Below are 16,262 nucleotides of genomic sequence, written 5' to 3'. Positions count from 1 at the left end.
ACATACATGCACCTAGTAACAGAACACCAAAATATATGAAGTAAAAACTGACAGAAATGAAGGGAAAAAATAAACAATTCAATAATATTTACAGAGTTCAATACCCCACTTTCAATAATAGACAGAACTAGGTGGCAGATCAAGAAGGAAACAGAATACTTCAACAACACTATAAAACAACTAGACCTAATAGACGAGAATATACATTCTTCTTAAGTGCATACTGAACATTCTCCAGCATAGACCATATGCTAGGCTATAAAACAAACCTTGATAAAAGGATTGAAATAATACAAAGTGTGTTATTTGACCAGAATGGATTAAACCTAGAAATCATTAACAGAAATTTGGGAAACTCACAAATATGTGGAAATTAAACAACACATCTAGATAACCAATGAGTCCAATCAAAAGAGAAATTAGAAAATACTTTGATATGAGTGAAAATGAAGACACAACATACCAAAACTTATGAGATGTGGCTAAAGTAGTGCGTAGAGGTAAATTTATAGCTGTTAATGCCTATATTGAAAAGAAGAGATATTAAATCAATTATCTGACCATCCATCTTAAGAAACACTGAAAAATTAAGAGCAAAAACCAAGCCTAAAGCAAGCAGAAAGAAGGAAATAAAATTAGAGCATACATTAATAAATGAAACCAACAACTGGTTCTTTGACAAGATCAACAAAATTGACAAACCTTTAGCTACGCTGACCAAGATAAAAAGAGAGAAGATTCAAATTACTACTGACAAAGAATAAAAAGGACTATAAGGGAATAAACTGTGCCAAAAAATTAGCCTAGAGGAAATAGACAAATTCCTAGAAAGACACAAATACCAAAACTGATTCTAAAAGAAAGAGATAATCTGAATAGACTCATGACAAGAAAAAGAATTATTCATCAATAAACTACCTACAAAGAAAAATGCAAAATTAGAAAAGAAAGGAACACTTTCCTGTGCATTCTATGAATCCAATATTACCCTGATAACAAAACCAGACAAAGCCATAACAAGAAAACTACAGACCAATCTCTCTTACGAATAGGACAAAATTCCTCAACAAAATACTAGCAAGCTGAATCTAGTAACATATAAAAAGAATTATATACCATGACTAAGTGGGATTTAAACCAGGAAGACAAGGTTGGTTTAACATATGAAGATCAATCAATGTGATATGCTATGTATCAATAGAATAAAAAGCAAACATCAACAGATGCAGAAAAAGCATTTGACAATTTCTAACACTCATTCATGATAAAAACACTCAACAAATGAGGAACAGAAGAGAACTTCCACAACGTGAGAAAGGCATCCATGAAAAAAAAACCCATAGCTAATATCATACTTTAATGATGAAAGGCTAGATGCTTTCCTCCTAAGATCAGGAACAAGACATGAATTTCTGTTCTCAACACTTCCATTCAATGTACAATAATTATACTGGAGGTTCTGCCTAGAACCTCTAGTAATTAGGAAAGAAGATAAAAGGCATCCAGTATGAACAAGTAAAACTATTTCTATAAGCAGAGTACCTGATCTTGTACATAGAACATCCTAAGGAATCTACTAAATTAGAACTAATAAATGAGTTTAGCAAGGTTTGGAATATAAAATAAACACACAAAATCAACAGTATTTCTATACGCTTGCAATGAACACATCAAAAATGAAAATTAAGGGCCAGCCCTATGGCATAGTGGTTAAGTTTGGCGCACTCTGCTTTGGCGGCCTGGGTTCATGGGTTTGGATTCTAGGTGCAGACCTACCACTCAGCCATGCTGAGGTGGCGACTCACATACAAAACAGAGAAAGACTGGCACAGAGGCTAGCTCCGGGCTAATCTTGGCAGATGTTAGCTCAGGGTGAATCTGCCTCACCAAAAATAACTAATTAAAAGATGAAAATTACATTCATAACAGCACAAAAAAGAATACATAGGAAGGAATAAAGTTAACACAAGTATAAAAGTTATACTATGAAAACTGAAAAACTGTTGAAAGAAATTAAAAATGATCTAAATAAATGGAAAAATATCCTATGTTCATGGATCAGAAGATGACAAAATTGTTACAATGGTAATGCTTCCCAAATTGATCTACAAATTAAACACAATCCCTGTCAGAACCCCAGTTGACTTTGTGACACAGTCAAAATTGACAAGCTGATAGTAAAATTTGTAAAAAAATTTCAAGGAACTTACACTAGCTAAACTACTTTGAAAACAAAGAAAAAGGTAGGAAGACTCTCATTCCCTGATTTCAAAACTTTTGTCAAAGCAACAGTAATCAAGAGTAACTAAAAGCTGTCTCTCTAAGAACAGGAACCAGACAAGGATGCCCACTTTCATCACTCTTATTTAACATAGCATTGGAAGTCCTAGCCAGAGCAATCAGGCAAGAAAAAGAAAAATTGGAAAGAGAGAAGTGAAAATGTCACTAGTTGCAGATGACATGATTTTATATGTAGAAAACCCTAAAGAATCCATCAAAAAACTTTTAGAAATAATAAATATGGTAAAGTTGCAGGATACAAAATCAACGTACAAAAATAAGCGGCATTTCTATACACTAATAATGAAGTAGCAGAAAGAGAAATTAAGAATACAATCCCATTTATTGCGACAAAAAGAACAAAATAACTAGGAATAAACTTAACCAAAAAGGTAAAAGATCTGTACACTGAAAACTATAAAACATTGTTGAAAGAAATAGAAGACAGGGGCTGGCCTGGTGGTGCAGTGGTTAAGTTCGCACGTTCCACTTCTCAGGAAACCCTGATCCCGGGTGTGGACATGGCATCGCTTGCCATGCTATGCTGTGGTAGGCGTCCCACATATAAAGTGGAGGAAGATGGGCACGGATGTTAGCTCAGGGCCAGGCTTCCTTAGCAAAAAGAGGAGGACTGGTAGTAGTTAGCTCAGGGCTAATCTTCCTCAAAAAAAAACAAGACAAAAAGAAATGGAAAAATATTCCACACTCCTGGATTAGAAGAATTAACATAGTTAAAATGTCCATACTTCCTAAAGCAATCTACAGATTCAATGCAATCTCTATCAAACTTCCAAAAACATTTTTCACAGAAATAGAACAAAGAATCCTAAAATTTGTACGGGGTAATAAAAGACCCTGAATACCCAAAGGAATCCTCAGAAAAAAGAACAAAGCTGGAGGTATCACACTCCCTGATTTCAAAATATACTATAAAGCTATAGTAATCAAAATAGCATGGTACTGGCACAAAAACAGATACACAGATCAATGGAACAGAATCAAGAGCCCAAAAGTAAACCCACACATCTATGAACAGCTGATTTTTGACAAAGGAGCCAAGAACATACAATGGAGAAAGGAAAGTCTCTTCAATAAAAAGTGGTGGGGAAACTGGACAGCTGCATGCAAAAGAATGAAAGTAGACCATTATCTTACACCATACACAAAATTAACTCAAAATGGACTAAAGATGTGAATGTAAGACCTGAAGCCATGAAACTTCTAGAAGAAAATATAGACCGTACACTCTTCGACATCGGTCTTAGCAGCATATTTTCAAGCAGCACGTCTGACAGGGCAAGGGGAACAAAAGAAAAAATAAACAAATGGGACTACATCAAACTAAAAGGCTTCTGCATAGCAAAGGAAACCATAAATGAAACAAAAAGACAACCTAACACTTGGGAGAAGATATTTGCAAACCAAATATCTGATAAGGGGTTAATATCCAAAATATATAAAGAACTCATATGTCTCAACAACAAAAAAATGAACAACCCAATTAAAAAATGGGCAAAAGATCTGAACAGAGATTTCTCCAAAGAAAATATATGGGTGGCCAGCAGGCACATAAAAAGATATTCAACATCATTAACTATTAGGGAAATGCAAATCAAAACTACAATGAAGTATCACCTCACTCCCATCAGAATGGCTATAATTAACAAGACAGGAAACAAGTTTTGGAGAGGATGTGGAGAGAAGGGAACCCTCATACACTGCTGGTGGGAGCGCAAACTGGTGCAGCCATTATGGAAAACAGTATGGAGTTTCCTCATAAAATTAAGAATAGATCTACCATATGATCCAGCTATTCCACTGCTGGATATTTATCCAAAGAACTTGAAAACACAAATGCATAAAGATGCATGCACCCCTATGTTCACTGCAGCATTATTCACAATAGCCAAGACTTGGAAGCAACCTAGATGCCCATCAGGGGACGAATGGATAAAAATGTGGTATATATACTCAATGGAATACTACTCAGCCATAAAAAGGGATGAAATCTGGCCATTTGTGACAACATGGATGGACCTTGAGGGTATTATGCTAAGCAAAATAAGTCAGAGGGAGAAAGTCGAATATCATATGATCTCACCCATAAATAGAAGATAAAAACAACAACAAACACATAGAGATAGAGATTGGATTGGTGGTTACCACAGGGGAAGGGAGGAGGAAGGAGGTTGAAAGGGGTGATTAGGCACATGTGTGTGGTGATGGACTGTAATTAGTCTTTGGCTGGTGAATATGATGTAATCTACACAGAAACTGAAATATAATAATGTACACTCAAAATTTATGTATGTTATAAACCAATATTAACGCAATACAAAATTTTTTAAAAAGTGTATGGTACTGCATAAAGAGATACACAGAGAGAGCAATGGATTAGCATTGAGATTATAGAAATAAACCCATGTGTCTGTGGTCAACTGATTTTTTTTTTTTTTTTTTTTTTTTTGAGGAAGATTAGCCCTGAGCTAACACCCACCGCCAATACTCCTCACTCCTCTTTTTGCTGAGGAAGACTGGCCCTGAGCTAACATCTGTGCCCATCTTGCTCTACTTTATACATGGGACACCTGCTACAGCATTACTTGGTAAGTGGTGGGTAGGTCCACACCCAGGATCTGAACCACTGAACCCCGGCCTACCAAAGCAGAGTGCCTGAACTCAACCCACTGTGCCACAGGGATGGCCCCTGTGGTCAAGTGATTTTTGATAAGGGTGTTAAGACTATCAATGGAGAAAGAATAATCTTTTCAACAATAGTGCTGGGACAACTGGATAGCCCCATGCAAAAGAATGAAGTTGGACTCCTACCTCATACTGAATATAAAAATTACTCAAAATGGATCAAAGACCTAAATGTAAGAGAGAAAACTATAAAATTCTTAGAAGAAAATGGGGATTAATCTTGGATTTGGCAATGTATTCTTCAATATGACACCAAAAGGACAAGCTATAAAAAAAATAAATAGATTGACTTCATCAAAATTAAACATTTTTTTTGCTTCAAATAACACTATCAAGTAAATGAAAAGATAACACACAGAAGAAAATGAGAGAAAATATTTGCCAATCATATACCTGATAAAGGAGTTGCATCCAGAATACATAAAAAACTTCTACAACTTGACAGCAAAAAAGGAAACAACCCAATTCAAAAATGGGCAAAGGGGGGCCAGCCCTGTGGCCCAGTGGTTAAGTTCGCGTGCTTCACTTTGGTGGCCTGGGGTTTTGCTGGTTTGGATCCTGGGTGAGGACATGGCACTGCTCATCAAGCCATGCTGAGGTGGCATCCCACTTGCCACAACTAGAAGAACCCACAACTGAAAATACACAGTTATGTACCGAGGGGCTTGGGGAGAAAGAGGAAAAATAAAATCTTTAAAAAAAGAAAATGGGCAAAGAATTTAAACAGATGTTCCTCCAAAGAATATATACGAATGACCAGCAAGCAAATGAAAAGATGCTCAACATGACTGGTCATTAGGGAAATGCAAATCAAAACCACAATAAGGTACCAGTCAATACCCACTGGGATGGCTATAATAAAAAAAAGGAAAATAAATTGGCAAGGATGTAGAGAAATTGCAACTTTCGTGCATTGCTGGTGGGAATATAAAATGGTGCAACCACTGTGAAAAACAATACGATACTTCCTCAAAAAATTAAACGTAGATTTACCATATGACCTAGTAATTCCACTTCTGGGTATATACACAAAGAACTGAAACCAAAGATTTGAAGAGATATTTGTATACCCATGTTCATGGTGTCATTATTTACAATAGCCAAAAAGTGGAAGCAATCCAAGTGTCCATCAATAGATGAATGGATAAATAAAATGTGGTTTATCCATACAATGGAATATTCAACCTTAAAAAGGAGGGAAAGTAAAACTCATGCTACAACATAGATGAATCTTGAGGACATTATACTAACTGAAATAAAAGTCACAAAAACAAAATGCTGCATGATCCCACTTATATGAGGCACCCAGAACAGTCAAATACACAGAGACAGAAAGTAGAATGGCAGTTGCCAGGAGCTCGGGGGAAGAAGAATAGAAAGGATGAGTATGTAGTTTTACTTTGCAGGGATGGAAATGTTTTGAAACTAGATAGAGGTAGGGGGTGTACAGCATTGTGAATATACTAAATACCACTAACTTGTTCAATTTAAATTATTTTTTAAAAGTCATATAATAAAAAGTGTTGATGAGAATGTGGAGAAATCAGGACCTTCATATACTGCTAATGGAAATGTAAAATGGTGCAGTGACTTTGGAAAATAGTTTTGGAAAACTCTGGAAACCATTTCCTCAAATGGTTAAAGATGGAGTTACAATATGACCCAGCAATCCACTCCTAGGTAAATACCAAAGAGAAATGAAAACACGTCCATACAAAAATTTGTACACAACTGTTCAAAGCAGCATTATTCATAATAGCCAAAAAGTGTAAATAACCCAAATGTCCATCAACTGATGAATGGATAAACAAAATATCATATACTCTTACAATGGAATATTATGTTCTAAAATTGACTGTAGTACATATTTGTGACTATACTTAATCCACTGAGTTGTACAATTCAAATGAGTGAATTATATGCTATGAGAATTATATCTCAATAAAGTGTTAAAAGTGTTCTGACTAAACCTATTGTGGTAATCATTTCACAATATATGTAAATCAAACCATCATGCTGTACACCTTACACTTATACAGTGATGTGTGTCAATTATTTCTCAATAAAACTGAAAAAAAAAAAGTGTTTTGAGAGTAAGGAAGTAGCATCTTTACTTTTTCCTTTTATATTTCAAATGGTACTCACTTTTGCCATCACATAAATGGCACACATTAACAACTGGTCCAGATGTCTGTCCATCATAAGTTCAGGACACTGAATTATAGAGAATTCAAAGCAGGTCCAGATTTTTTTCCTCAGTTCATCTGAAATATCTAGTTTAGCACAAAGATCCCGAAGGCGGACACCTGCTAAGTGGTAAACCTAGTAGACAAAGAAAAACATTTCAAACTTTGTTCATCTAACACTTATATTTCCCAAGCTCATGACTGGTAAAGGTACATGAAAAATTACCTTTCTAAAGAAAAGGGATAAAGAGCTAGTCTTCCTGGGTCTAAGACTGCTGCTGGTTACAGGTGGGCCTTGTTTCTGCTGTTGTCCTCCTGGGGAAATCTGCTGAATGGCCACCTGACCAGGGACTTGCAAGGTTGTTCCTGACACCTGCTGAGAGCTCAAACTTCCAGCCAGGGCCTGAGCACTGAGGGGCTGAATGGAGCCAGTCACAGCTTGTGCCTGCCCCCCAACATTGACTTGGACTGGGAAGAATGTTATGCCTCCATTTTCATTGGCAATACCTATGGTTTGTTATAAAGAAAACAAGCACAAAGAAAAGTTGATAATACAAGGTTCTCCAGGCAGAGGTTTCCAATTTCTCCCCCTCCAACCCTTTCCCTCCCTCCACTCTCATTTCATAGTGTCATTCCAGCCAAATCTCAGGTATCTTTCCAATAAACGCCACAGAGAAAGAACTCAATAGCCAATTCTGCCTTCCTTACCTTGTACGGGAATGGTCACAGTTTGTCCATTGTTGGCTGTGACAGTGGCTGTTGCCATGGTGACCAAGGTCTGTCCAGGAACTGGTGTGACAGAAACAGCCTCCCCAGATACATTCTGCACAGGGACAGCATTGACGAGGGGCTGTGGGGGAATGCGCCCAGGTGTCCCTCCATCAGAGGGGCTATCATTCTCAACAAATAGCCGCCTTCTGGTAGAGCTGGCTGTTGGGGAGCTGTACCTATCATATAATGTGGTTGGAGATGTTATGCCTAGGGCCAAAAAAATTGAAACAAACCGTTTAACTCAAGGAAACTGAGATCTAATTTCCACCCAAACTATTACAATTTTCAAAACTAATCACAGTGCTGAAATGCTTCATACTTTAAAAAGCAAACAAAAATTACAGGAGTCACATCATAGCTACATTCAACTAACGAAAACTCAACTGAACACTATTAAGCGCAAAATTTAAAGAAAGAAATTTTTCTCTATTTGTCTCACAGTGCTCCCTTCTTCACTCCACCTTCTGCTAAATCAAACTAGACTTTGCCCTCCACTACCACAGGGAGTTGATGATTCAGGGGACAATTTAAAGAATTACTCTATTTTTCTATGGTATTTTTGACCACATTCAATTTCCACCTAAGACACATATAAGATGTGATTTCACCGTAAAGCCATTACTTGATAAGAGGAGTTGATGGACTTGATATTACTATGGTATCACCTGGAAGCATTTCCTCCCAGTTGTATGAATTTTCATCTTTGTCTTTTTCTATACATACAACATTACTGAAACTCAATAATGTTCTTCAGCAAGAATGGACATACATGTTTTGGATTCAATTAAGCTTAGTTTATTATTTTTTTAAACAACTTTATTGAGATAATTCACATACATTTCACTCATTTAAACTGTACAGTTCAATGGTTTTTGGTACATTACATAATTAATTTTTAAAATGGTGATAAAATATATATAACATATAATTTGCCATTTTAACCATTTTTAAGTGTACAATTCAGTGGCATTGATTACATTCACAGTGTTGTGCAACCATCACCACTATCAATTTCCAAAACTTTTTCATATCCCAATTAGAAACTGTGTTAACCATTATGGCTTAGTGTATTGTTAAGCATTCACACCAATGTCTGAATTTTTAAGAAGTAAGCATTCTTTTCCCTCTTCCATGTCCAGCTGTAAAAACTACACATCACTGGGTTTTTAAATTTCTAAAATATAGGTAGGTAAGTTATAAGAGGATGGACAGGAGTAGTCCTGATACACTGTGGCTTAACATTTCAATTTCCTGATGATACAAAAGCAAATAAACTTACTGGATTTGTATTTGGAACAAAGCTGCAGAGTCAGAAAGAATGCATTACAATCGATATCTTCTAAAATATTAAGAGATCTCATGAAAATGGAGAAGTGATAAGTACAAAGAAAATGAAGTTTAAAGCCAACTCCTAATCCATTGGTTAGGGAAGGAAAAAACTATAGAAAAAGAACTGCGGAAGACCAGCTGTCAGATCTATGGATCTGAGTGGATAATAAGCAGAAAAATAGTTAAGCCGTTATGACTCCTTTTTCAAAAATGAGGAAGTTTTCATAGAGATCATCTATATTTATTGAGTATGCACTGACATACAGTGATTCCTGATTTTAAAATTGACCTTTCTTCTACAGCTAGTGCTTATCAATTATATCAAAAAGTTGATCCAAAGAAAGAAGAATATCCTTCTAATAGCATCCAAGGAATTAGAACTTTCTGGATTTACAGAATTGCTTTTTAAAAAGTAGTTTTATCTCAAGTATATAAACTTAAACCTTGCACCTGGCAGATGTTATAAAGAGCTGCCTAAAATGTGACCAGATGAATAGCAAAACTTCCCAACGGTGTTACTTCTTGAGCCAGCACTGCTGTTACATTAACCAGAGTAGCACAGCTCAACTGAGAAAAGTCAAAGCTGAACAAACTCAAGCCATTCAGTCCTCTTAACTCACTGGCTTGTCTGTACCTAATTGGATAACACACTTCTATCTGTAAGAAGCTTTTCTGTCTCTTCTGATTTTAAAAGTAATTCATATTCATCTCAAAAAATTTACAAAGATCACCTGGAATTCCAGCAACGAATAATAATCATTCTTAATAGTTTGGTTTTTCCATTTCAGCTCTTTTGTATGCTTATAGATAAACATACATTTAAAATATAGGAATCATTAACACATAGTATTCTATCTTTTTTAAAGACACTTATTATAGTACATTTTCCTCTGTTCTTAAATCTTCTTCAAAAGCACTAAGTGGTCTATGTGACACTATAATGCACACACTCCTTTCTCCTATATGTACCCTGTCAACTTCACCTGTACTTTCAGACGGAATTTAAATCCCCAGATATTAGGCCTCCGAATAGTCCCTCTAGTATTTTAAACTTACTTCTTCCAAGTCCTCCAGTATCAGCACGAATTTCAGTCACCCTTCTGGGAGTCAAAGGGGAGCTAGCGATACAAATTTCATCTGCTCTTTCCAGGTTCTGTGGGGGCATGACCTATAAAGAATTATTTACACCAAATGTCATTATTCAAAAAAGCATTTTAATTAGAAATACAATAATCTAAGGCAAAAGAAAACTACCTTGGCTCATCAGTTATTCCACCTAAATCAATCAGCTGTCTTTTCCACTTTTATAACAAAGTTAAAAAAATTCTAGCAGGCTTAAAAAATTCCAAACCTAATAACTGGATACTAAATATGAATCAGCCTTCATTACTGATTTGGAGAATTAGAATATCAACCAATCTAAGGTACAGAAACTTCATTAGGAAATCAAGACAGAGCACTGAGTTCTTATTCTGTCACTGAAACCTTGGGTAATCACAAATTATTTCTAACGCTTTTTTCCTCTTAGATGTAGGGGTGATTGTACCATATTAAAAAACCCAGCTGCCGTCCTATCCCCCCATAAGGAAGACACTAAGTTTAACTGCTGCCTGTGAAAGAGGATTATGAACAGAGTTGATATTGATGCACTTTTGTTACAGAAAGATGTTAAGATAGTTTCACAAACCTCTTCACATGTAGGAACTCTGTTTTCATTGTCTCTAATTCTGTCCCAGAGTGGAGACTCTGGTTTCCATGCCAAATGATCCAAGATCTGTTCTTCGATCTGATTAAGGTGTTTTACTACCTCTCTACAAAGGCCATCTTCTGCTCTAATGAATATTTCTATAACCTAAAATAAAGAAAAATGCCCTGGTTTAATAATAATTTTTTCAAAAGAACTGGTTATTAAGTGTGAAAGCAAAATGAGTAGATTTACATTTTTTTAATATATTTATAAATACAACAAAGTCAGTTTGTCAAAAATTACAAGTATATTGGGGCCGGCCCCGTGGCAGAGTGGTTAAGTTCGCATGTTCCAGTTCAGTGGCCCAGAGTTTCGCCAGTTCGGATCCTGGGCGAGGCCATGGCACCACTCATCAGGCCATGCTGAGATGGCATCCTACATGCCACAACTAGAAGGACCCACAACTAAAAATATACAACTATGTACCAGGGGGCTTTGGGGAGAAAACAGGAAAAATAAAATCTTTAAAATAAAAACGACCATTATAAAGAACAGTAATATTTTGAAATAGCTGTTCTTCCTCTTACTATCTTTATAAATATTTAAACTGTATATATGAATTATATAAAATCTTTTTTATAATGATGTATTTCAAAATTTTTTAAATGAAAAAACATGCGTTGTCTATTGAGGTTGAAAAATATTACTCATAAAATTTCATATTTAAAACTCTAGGAGCCGGCCCAGTGGCGTAGAGGTTAGGTTCATGTGCTGTGCTTCAGCAGCCAGGGTTCACTGGTTCAGATCCTGGGCATAGACCTATACAAGCCATGCTGTGGCAGCATCCCACACACAAAACAGAGCAAGATTGGCACCGATGTTAGCTCAGCAACAATCTTCCTGAAGCAAAAAGAGGAGATTGGCAAGAGATGTTGCCTCAGGGCCAATCTTCCTCACTTCTCCCCCACCCTCAAGAAAACCAAAAATACAAAAATACAAAAATCTCTAAACATTAGTTTTGACTACTGTATGAGAATTAAGATAAATTCATACATTAAATCATTATCCAGAAGGAAACAACTACCAAATCAATGCTATAACTCTGTGCCCCTATATAACACGAAAAAAAATTTTTTTCTGAAAAACACTTTCATTAAATTTCCATAAAATAAAAAAATAAGTTGCCAAATAAGATTAGCTAGTGATATATTTGCTACTTTTTAAAAGACTTCTTAGCTCATAAAATCAAAGTATTCTAAAAGCCTTTATTAGATAAAACGAGGAATCAAATGAAGCTTTTACCCAAAATATGTCTTTAGACTACATTAAAAGAATTTATATAATTCTTAAGACTCTCCTATTTGTTCTCTGCTCCCTGACACAATGGAAATTATTAAATGTGTAATTAAAAATAGAAGAAGTGTACTTAAATATTAAAATGAACTAGATGGGTAACAACAGGAAGTTGAGTCTCATCTACAATTTTCTTATCACTATCAAATTTTGAAAAATACCTTATAAAAATGATAAAGTGGCACATCGAATATTTCAGTAACAAATGGAAAATTCCCAGGAGGCTTATAAGAAAAAGTGACGACCTCAAGGCAGCAGGCCAAAAGCGATCTATGGAATGCATCTTGTTCCAGAATGCCCTATGAAAAATCAAATTATTAACATTGGGAAACATTAGTCTACTCTAAGAAGACATTTCATACCCAGTCAAGTTAAATAAAAATACCAAAGGAAGTCTTATTGTCTAAGTTAGTGAGAAGTATGTGCTTATTTTCTTCGAAAACTTTAACTTTATAAATAAGCCCATTTTTTAGCAAAAAACATATTAAAGAAATGTATAAGAACTTTCAAAAATCTTACACATTGTGAAATATAGCTAATAAAAAAGAGTACATCCCTAACCAAAATACAATACACCCTGATGCTTAGAAGTATAATGATATGGAAAGGTGTTACAGAACAGTATTTACAGTAAGACATCACTGTCATAGAAAGATGGCTGAAAGGAAAGCAGGTGACTGGCTACATGGTCATGGACGAGAAGTCAACATGTTTATCTCAGGGTGATATAATCACAGATGATTTTCATCTTCTTTTTTTTTTTTTGCTTATTACTTTTCCAAAATTGTACATAAACATTTATCATTTTTAAATTAAAAAGTTACTCAGAAAACAAGAGCATAGGCAACAAGAGAAAAAACAGATAAACTGGACTTCATCAAAATTAGAAACTTTTGTGTATCAAAGGACACTACAACAAAGTGAAAAGACAACCCACAGAATGGGAGAAAATATCTGCACATCATAAATCTGATAAGGGATTACTATCCAAATATATAAAGAACTCCTACAACTCAATGACAAAAAATCAAATGACCCAACTCATAATTGGGCAAAAGACTTGAACAGACATTTCTCCAATGAAGATATACAAAGGGCCAATAAACACATGAAAAGATGCTCAGCGTCACTAGTCATTAGGGACATGCAAATCAAAACAACCATGAGATACCACTGCACACTGATTAGGGTGAATATTTTCTTAAAAAATGGAAAATAACGGGCTGGCCCCGTGGCCGAGTGGTTAAGTTCGCGCGCTCCGCTGCAGGCGGCCCAGTGTTTCGTTAGTTCGAATCCTGGGCGCGGACATGGCACTGCTCATCAGACCAGGCTGAGGCAGCGTCCCACATGCCACAACTAGAAGAACCCACAACGAAGAATATACAACTATGTACCGGGGGGCTTTGGGGAGAAAAAGGAAAAAATAAAATCTTTAAAAAAAAAAAAAAAAAAAAAAAAGGAAAATAACAAGTGTTACAGGATGTGGAGAAACTAGAACACTGGTGCATTGTGGGTGGGAATGTAAAATGGTGCAGCCACTGTGGAAAACAGTATGGCAGTTCCTCAAAAAGTTAAACGCATAATTAACATATGATCCAGCAACCCCACTTCTAGGTATATACCAAAAAGAATTGAAAGCAGGGACTCAAATAGATACTTGTATACCAATGTTATTAACAGCATTACTCACAATAGCCAAAAGGTGTAAACTCAAATGTCCATCAACAGATGAATGAATGAAGAAAATGTGGTATATACATATATGTATCTGTTATACACATATATATGTGATATATATAATGAATATGATTCAGCCTTAAAAAGGAATGAAATTCTGATACATGCTACAACACGTATGGACCTTGAAAACAACATCCTAAGTGAAATAAGCCAGATACAAAAGAACAAATATTGTATGATTATATGAGGTACCCAGAATAGGTAAATTCATAGAGACAGGAAGTAGAATAGACATTACTAGGGGCTGGAGGAAGGGATGAATGGGAAGTCATTGTTGACTGGGTACAGGCTTTCAGTTTGGGATGATGAAAAAGTTTTGAAGATGGCTAGTGGTGAGGGTTGCATAACATTCTGAATGTACTTAATGCCACTGAATTGTGCACTTTTTTTTTTTTAAAGATTGGCACCTGAGCTAACATCTGTTGCCAGTCTTCTTTTCTTCTTCATCTTCTTCTTCTCCCCAAACCCCCCCAGTACATAGTTGTATATTCTAGTTGTGAGTGAACTCTGGTTGTGTTATGTGGGATGCCACCTCAGCATGGCTTGATGAGCAGTGACAAGTCCGCACCCAGGATCCGAACCAGTGAAACCCTGGGCCACCAAAGTGGAGCACACGAGCTTAACCACTCAGCCATGGGGCTGGCCCCCTGTGCATGTGAAAATGCTTAAAATGGTAAATTTTATGTTATGTACATTTTTTTTTTTTGAGGAAGATCAGCCCTGAGCTAACATTTGTTGCCAATCTTCCTCTTTTTGCTGAGGAAGACTGGCCCTGAGCTAACATCCATGCCCATCTTCCTCTACTTTATATGTAGGATGCCTACCACAGCATGGCTTGCCAAGCGGTGCCATGTCTGCACCCAGGATCCGAATCGGTGAACCCCGAGCCGCCGAAGCGGAACATGCGCACTTAACCGCTGCACCACCAGGCTGGCCCCTGTATATATTACTACAATTTAAAAAAAAAAGAAATTTGTAATAAATTTCTTATGTGAGTATACAGATATGCACTTATCAGACCCTAAACTGTAACTATGTTTTATATACCCTTCTGTATGTTTCAAAAAAAAAAAAAAATTTGTCATAAAACAGCATTTTAAATTCCTACAGCCATATTTTATATATAAAAAAAGAAATGTAAATAGTTACAAGGAATTAGAACAATTATTGGTCAATTTTATAATTTTCCTTAAAGTATCGTTTAAAAAGTCAGTTTTTAGGGGCCGGCCCAGTGGAGTAGTTGTTGGGTTCCTGCGCTCCGCTCTGGTGGCCCGGGGTTTGCCAGTCTGGATCCCGGGCATGGACCTATGTACTGCTTATCAAGCCATGCTGTGGCAGGCATCCTACACATAAAGTGTAGGAAGATGGGAGCAGATATTAGCTCAGAGCCAACCTTCCTTAGCTAAAAGAGGAGGATTAGCAGTGGATGTTAGCTCAGGTCTAGTCTTGCTCAAAAAAGAAAAAAATTTCCTCATGTCATTGAAAGTAAATATCACTTGTTTAAAAATCAATTCACATTCCTTAACTAGTAAAATCTAGGAAAAACAATTATCTTAGCCAAAGAGGAAAAGTTGAATATTTATGTTAAAGTCCTATCTAGTCAATACTAAATTTATTCTTGCTAATAAGGCTTGAATAAAAACTCTATGTTATTCAAAAACTCAATTAAGGCTAAGTCTGAATGTTTTAATCCCTGACTATAGAGTCTTACTATCCACAGAAATTGTAACTTATAATACATGGCCTGCTGCAACGAGAAACACTAAGTGAGATGACTCAGTACAGAAGTTTGCTTAGGTGCCAATCTTATTCCCTCAAAGCCATATATTATTTCTTCAATAATGGCTCTTTTGTTGCTTTTTTTTTTCCTGAGGAGGGCTGAAAGGAAACTACATTTTATTGTGCTAATCAATACAATGGTTATTTACTCACAGATAAATCCATGTCTCCCAGTCTTTTTTGTTCCTGCTCGATAACAGATTCTAATACTTTATAGTAGAGCATCTCTGCAAAACGAAAATGTTTGCTGGCAATTTCTGCGTAAATAATAAAAAACACAAAAATCACATGCAAAGAAAATAAATATTGTGGACAAGGAGGGTCTATCTCATCCCCTGCCCACAAAATAAAATTTAAAAACAAACTCAACACTTCATATATATGTACTTTCTATAGTTGCTGTTCCAGTCATGCCTAAAATTCCTTAATTTTCT

General features: G+C 36.0%; 1 protein-coding gene across 7 annotated transcripts in view; it reads right to left on the bottom strand.

Annotated features, from left to right (window-relative positions):
* The window catches only part of RBL2 (RB transcriptional corepressor like 2), a 77,468-nt gene that overhangs the window by 38,224 nt on the left and 22,982 nt on the right, over nucleotides 1-16,262 (bottom strand). For all 7 annotated transcript variants that reach the window (XR_011538431.1, XM_070613657.1, XM_070613654.1 and 4 more), the window contains 7 exons: nucleotides 15,982-16,085; nucleotides 12,471-12,608; nucleotides 10,957-11,121; nucleotides 10,326-10,437; nucleotides 7,878-8,147; nucleotides 7,396-7,676; nucleotides 7,129-7,305 (listed from right to left, as the gene is read on the bottom strand). Coding sequence is in view for 6 of the 7 variants with exons in the window: in XM_070613657.1 (XP_070469758.1) it covers nucleotides 7,129-7,305; nucleotides 7,396-7,676; nucleotides 7,878-8,147; nucleotides 10,326-10,437; nucleotides 10,957-11,121; nucleotides 12,471-12,608; nucleotides 15,982-16,085 (1,247 nt within the window). In the remaining variant the exon portion in view is untranslated. The remainder of the gene's footprint in view (nucleotides 1-7,128; nucleotides 7,306-7,395; nucleotides 7,677-7,877; nucleotides 8,148-10,325; nucleotides 10,438-10,956; nucleotides 11,122-12,470; nucleotides 12,609-15,981; nucleotides 16,086-16,262) is intronic.

The sequence above is a fragment of the Equus przewalskii genome, chromosome 3, assembly GCF_037783145.1.
Source record: "Equus przewalskii isolate Varuska chromosome 3, EquPr2, whole genome shotgun sequence".
Lineage (NCBI taxonomy): Eukaryota > Metazoa > Chordata > Mammalia > Perissodactyla > Equidae > Equus > Equus przewalskii.
The sequence above is the reverse complement of the archived record's forward strand: the minus strand, read 5'-3'. Positions and strand labels throughout refer to the sequence as shown.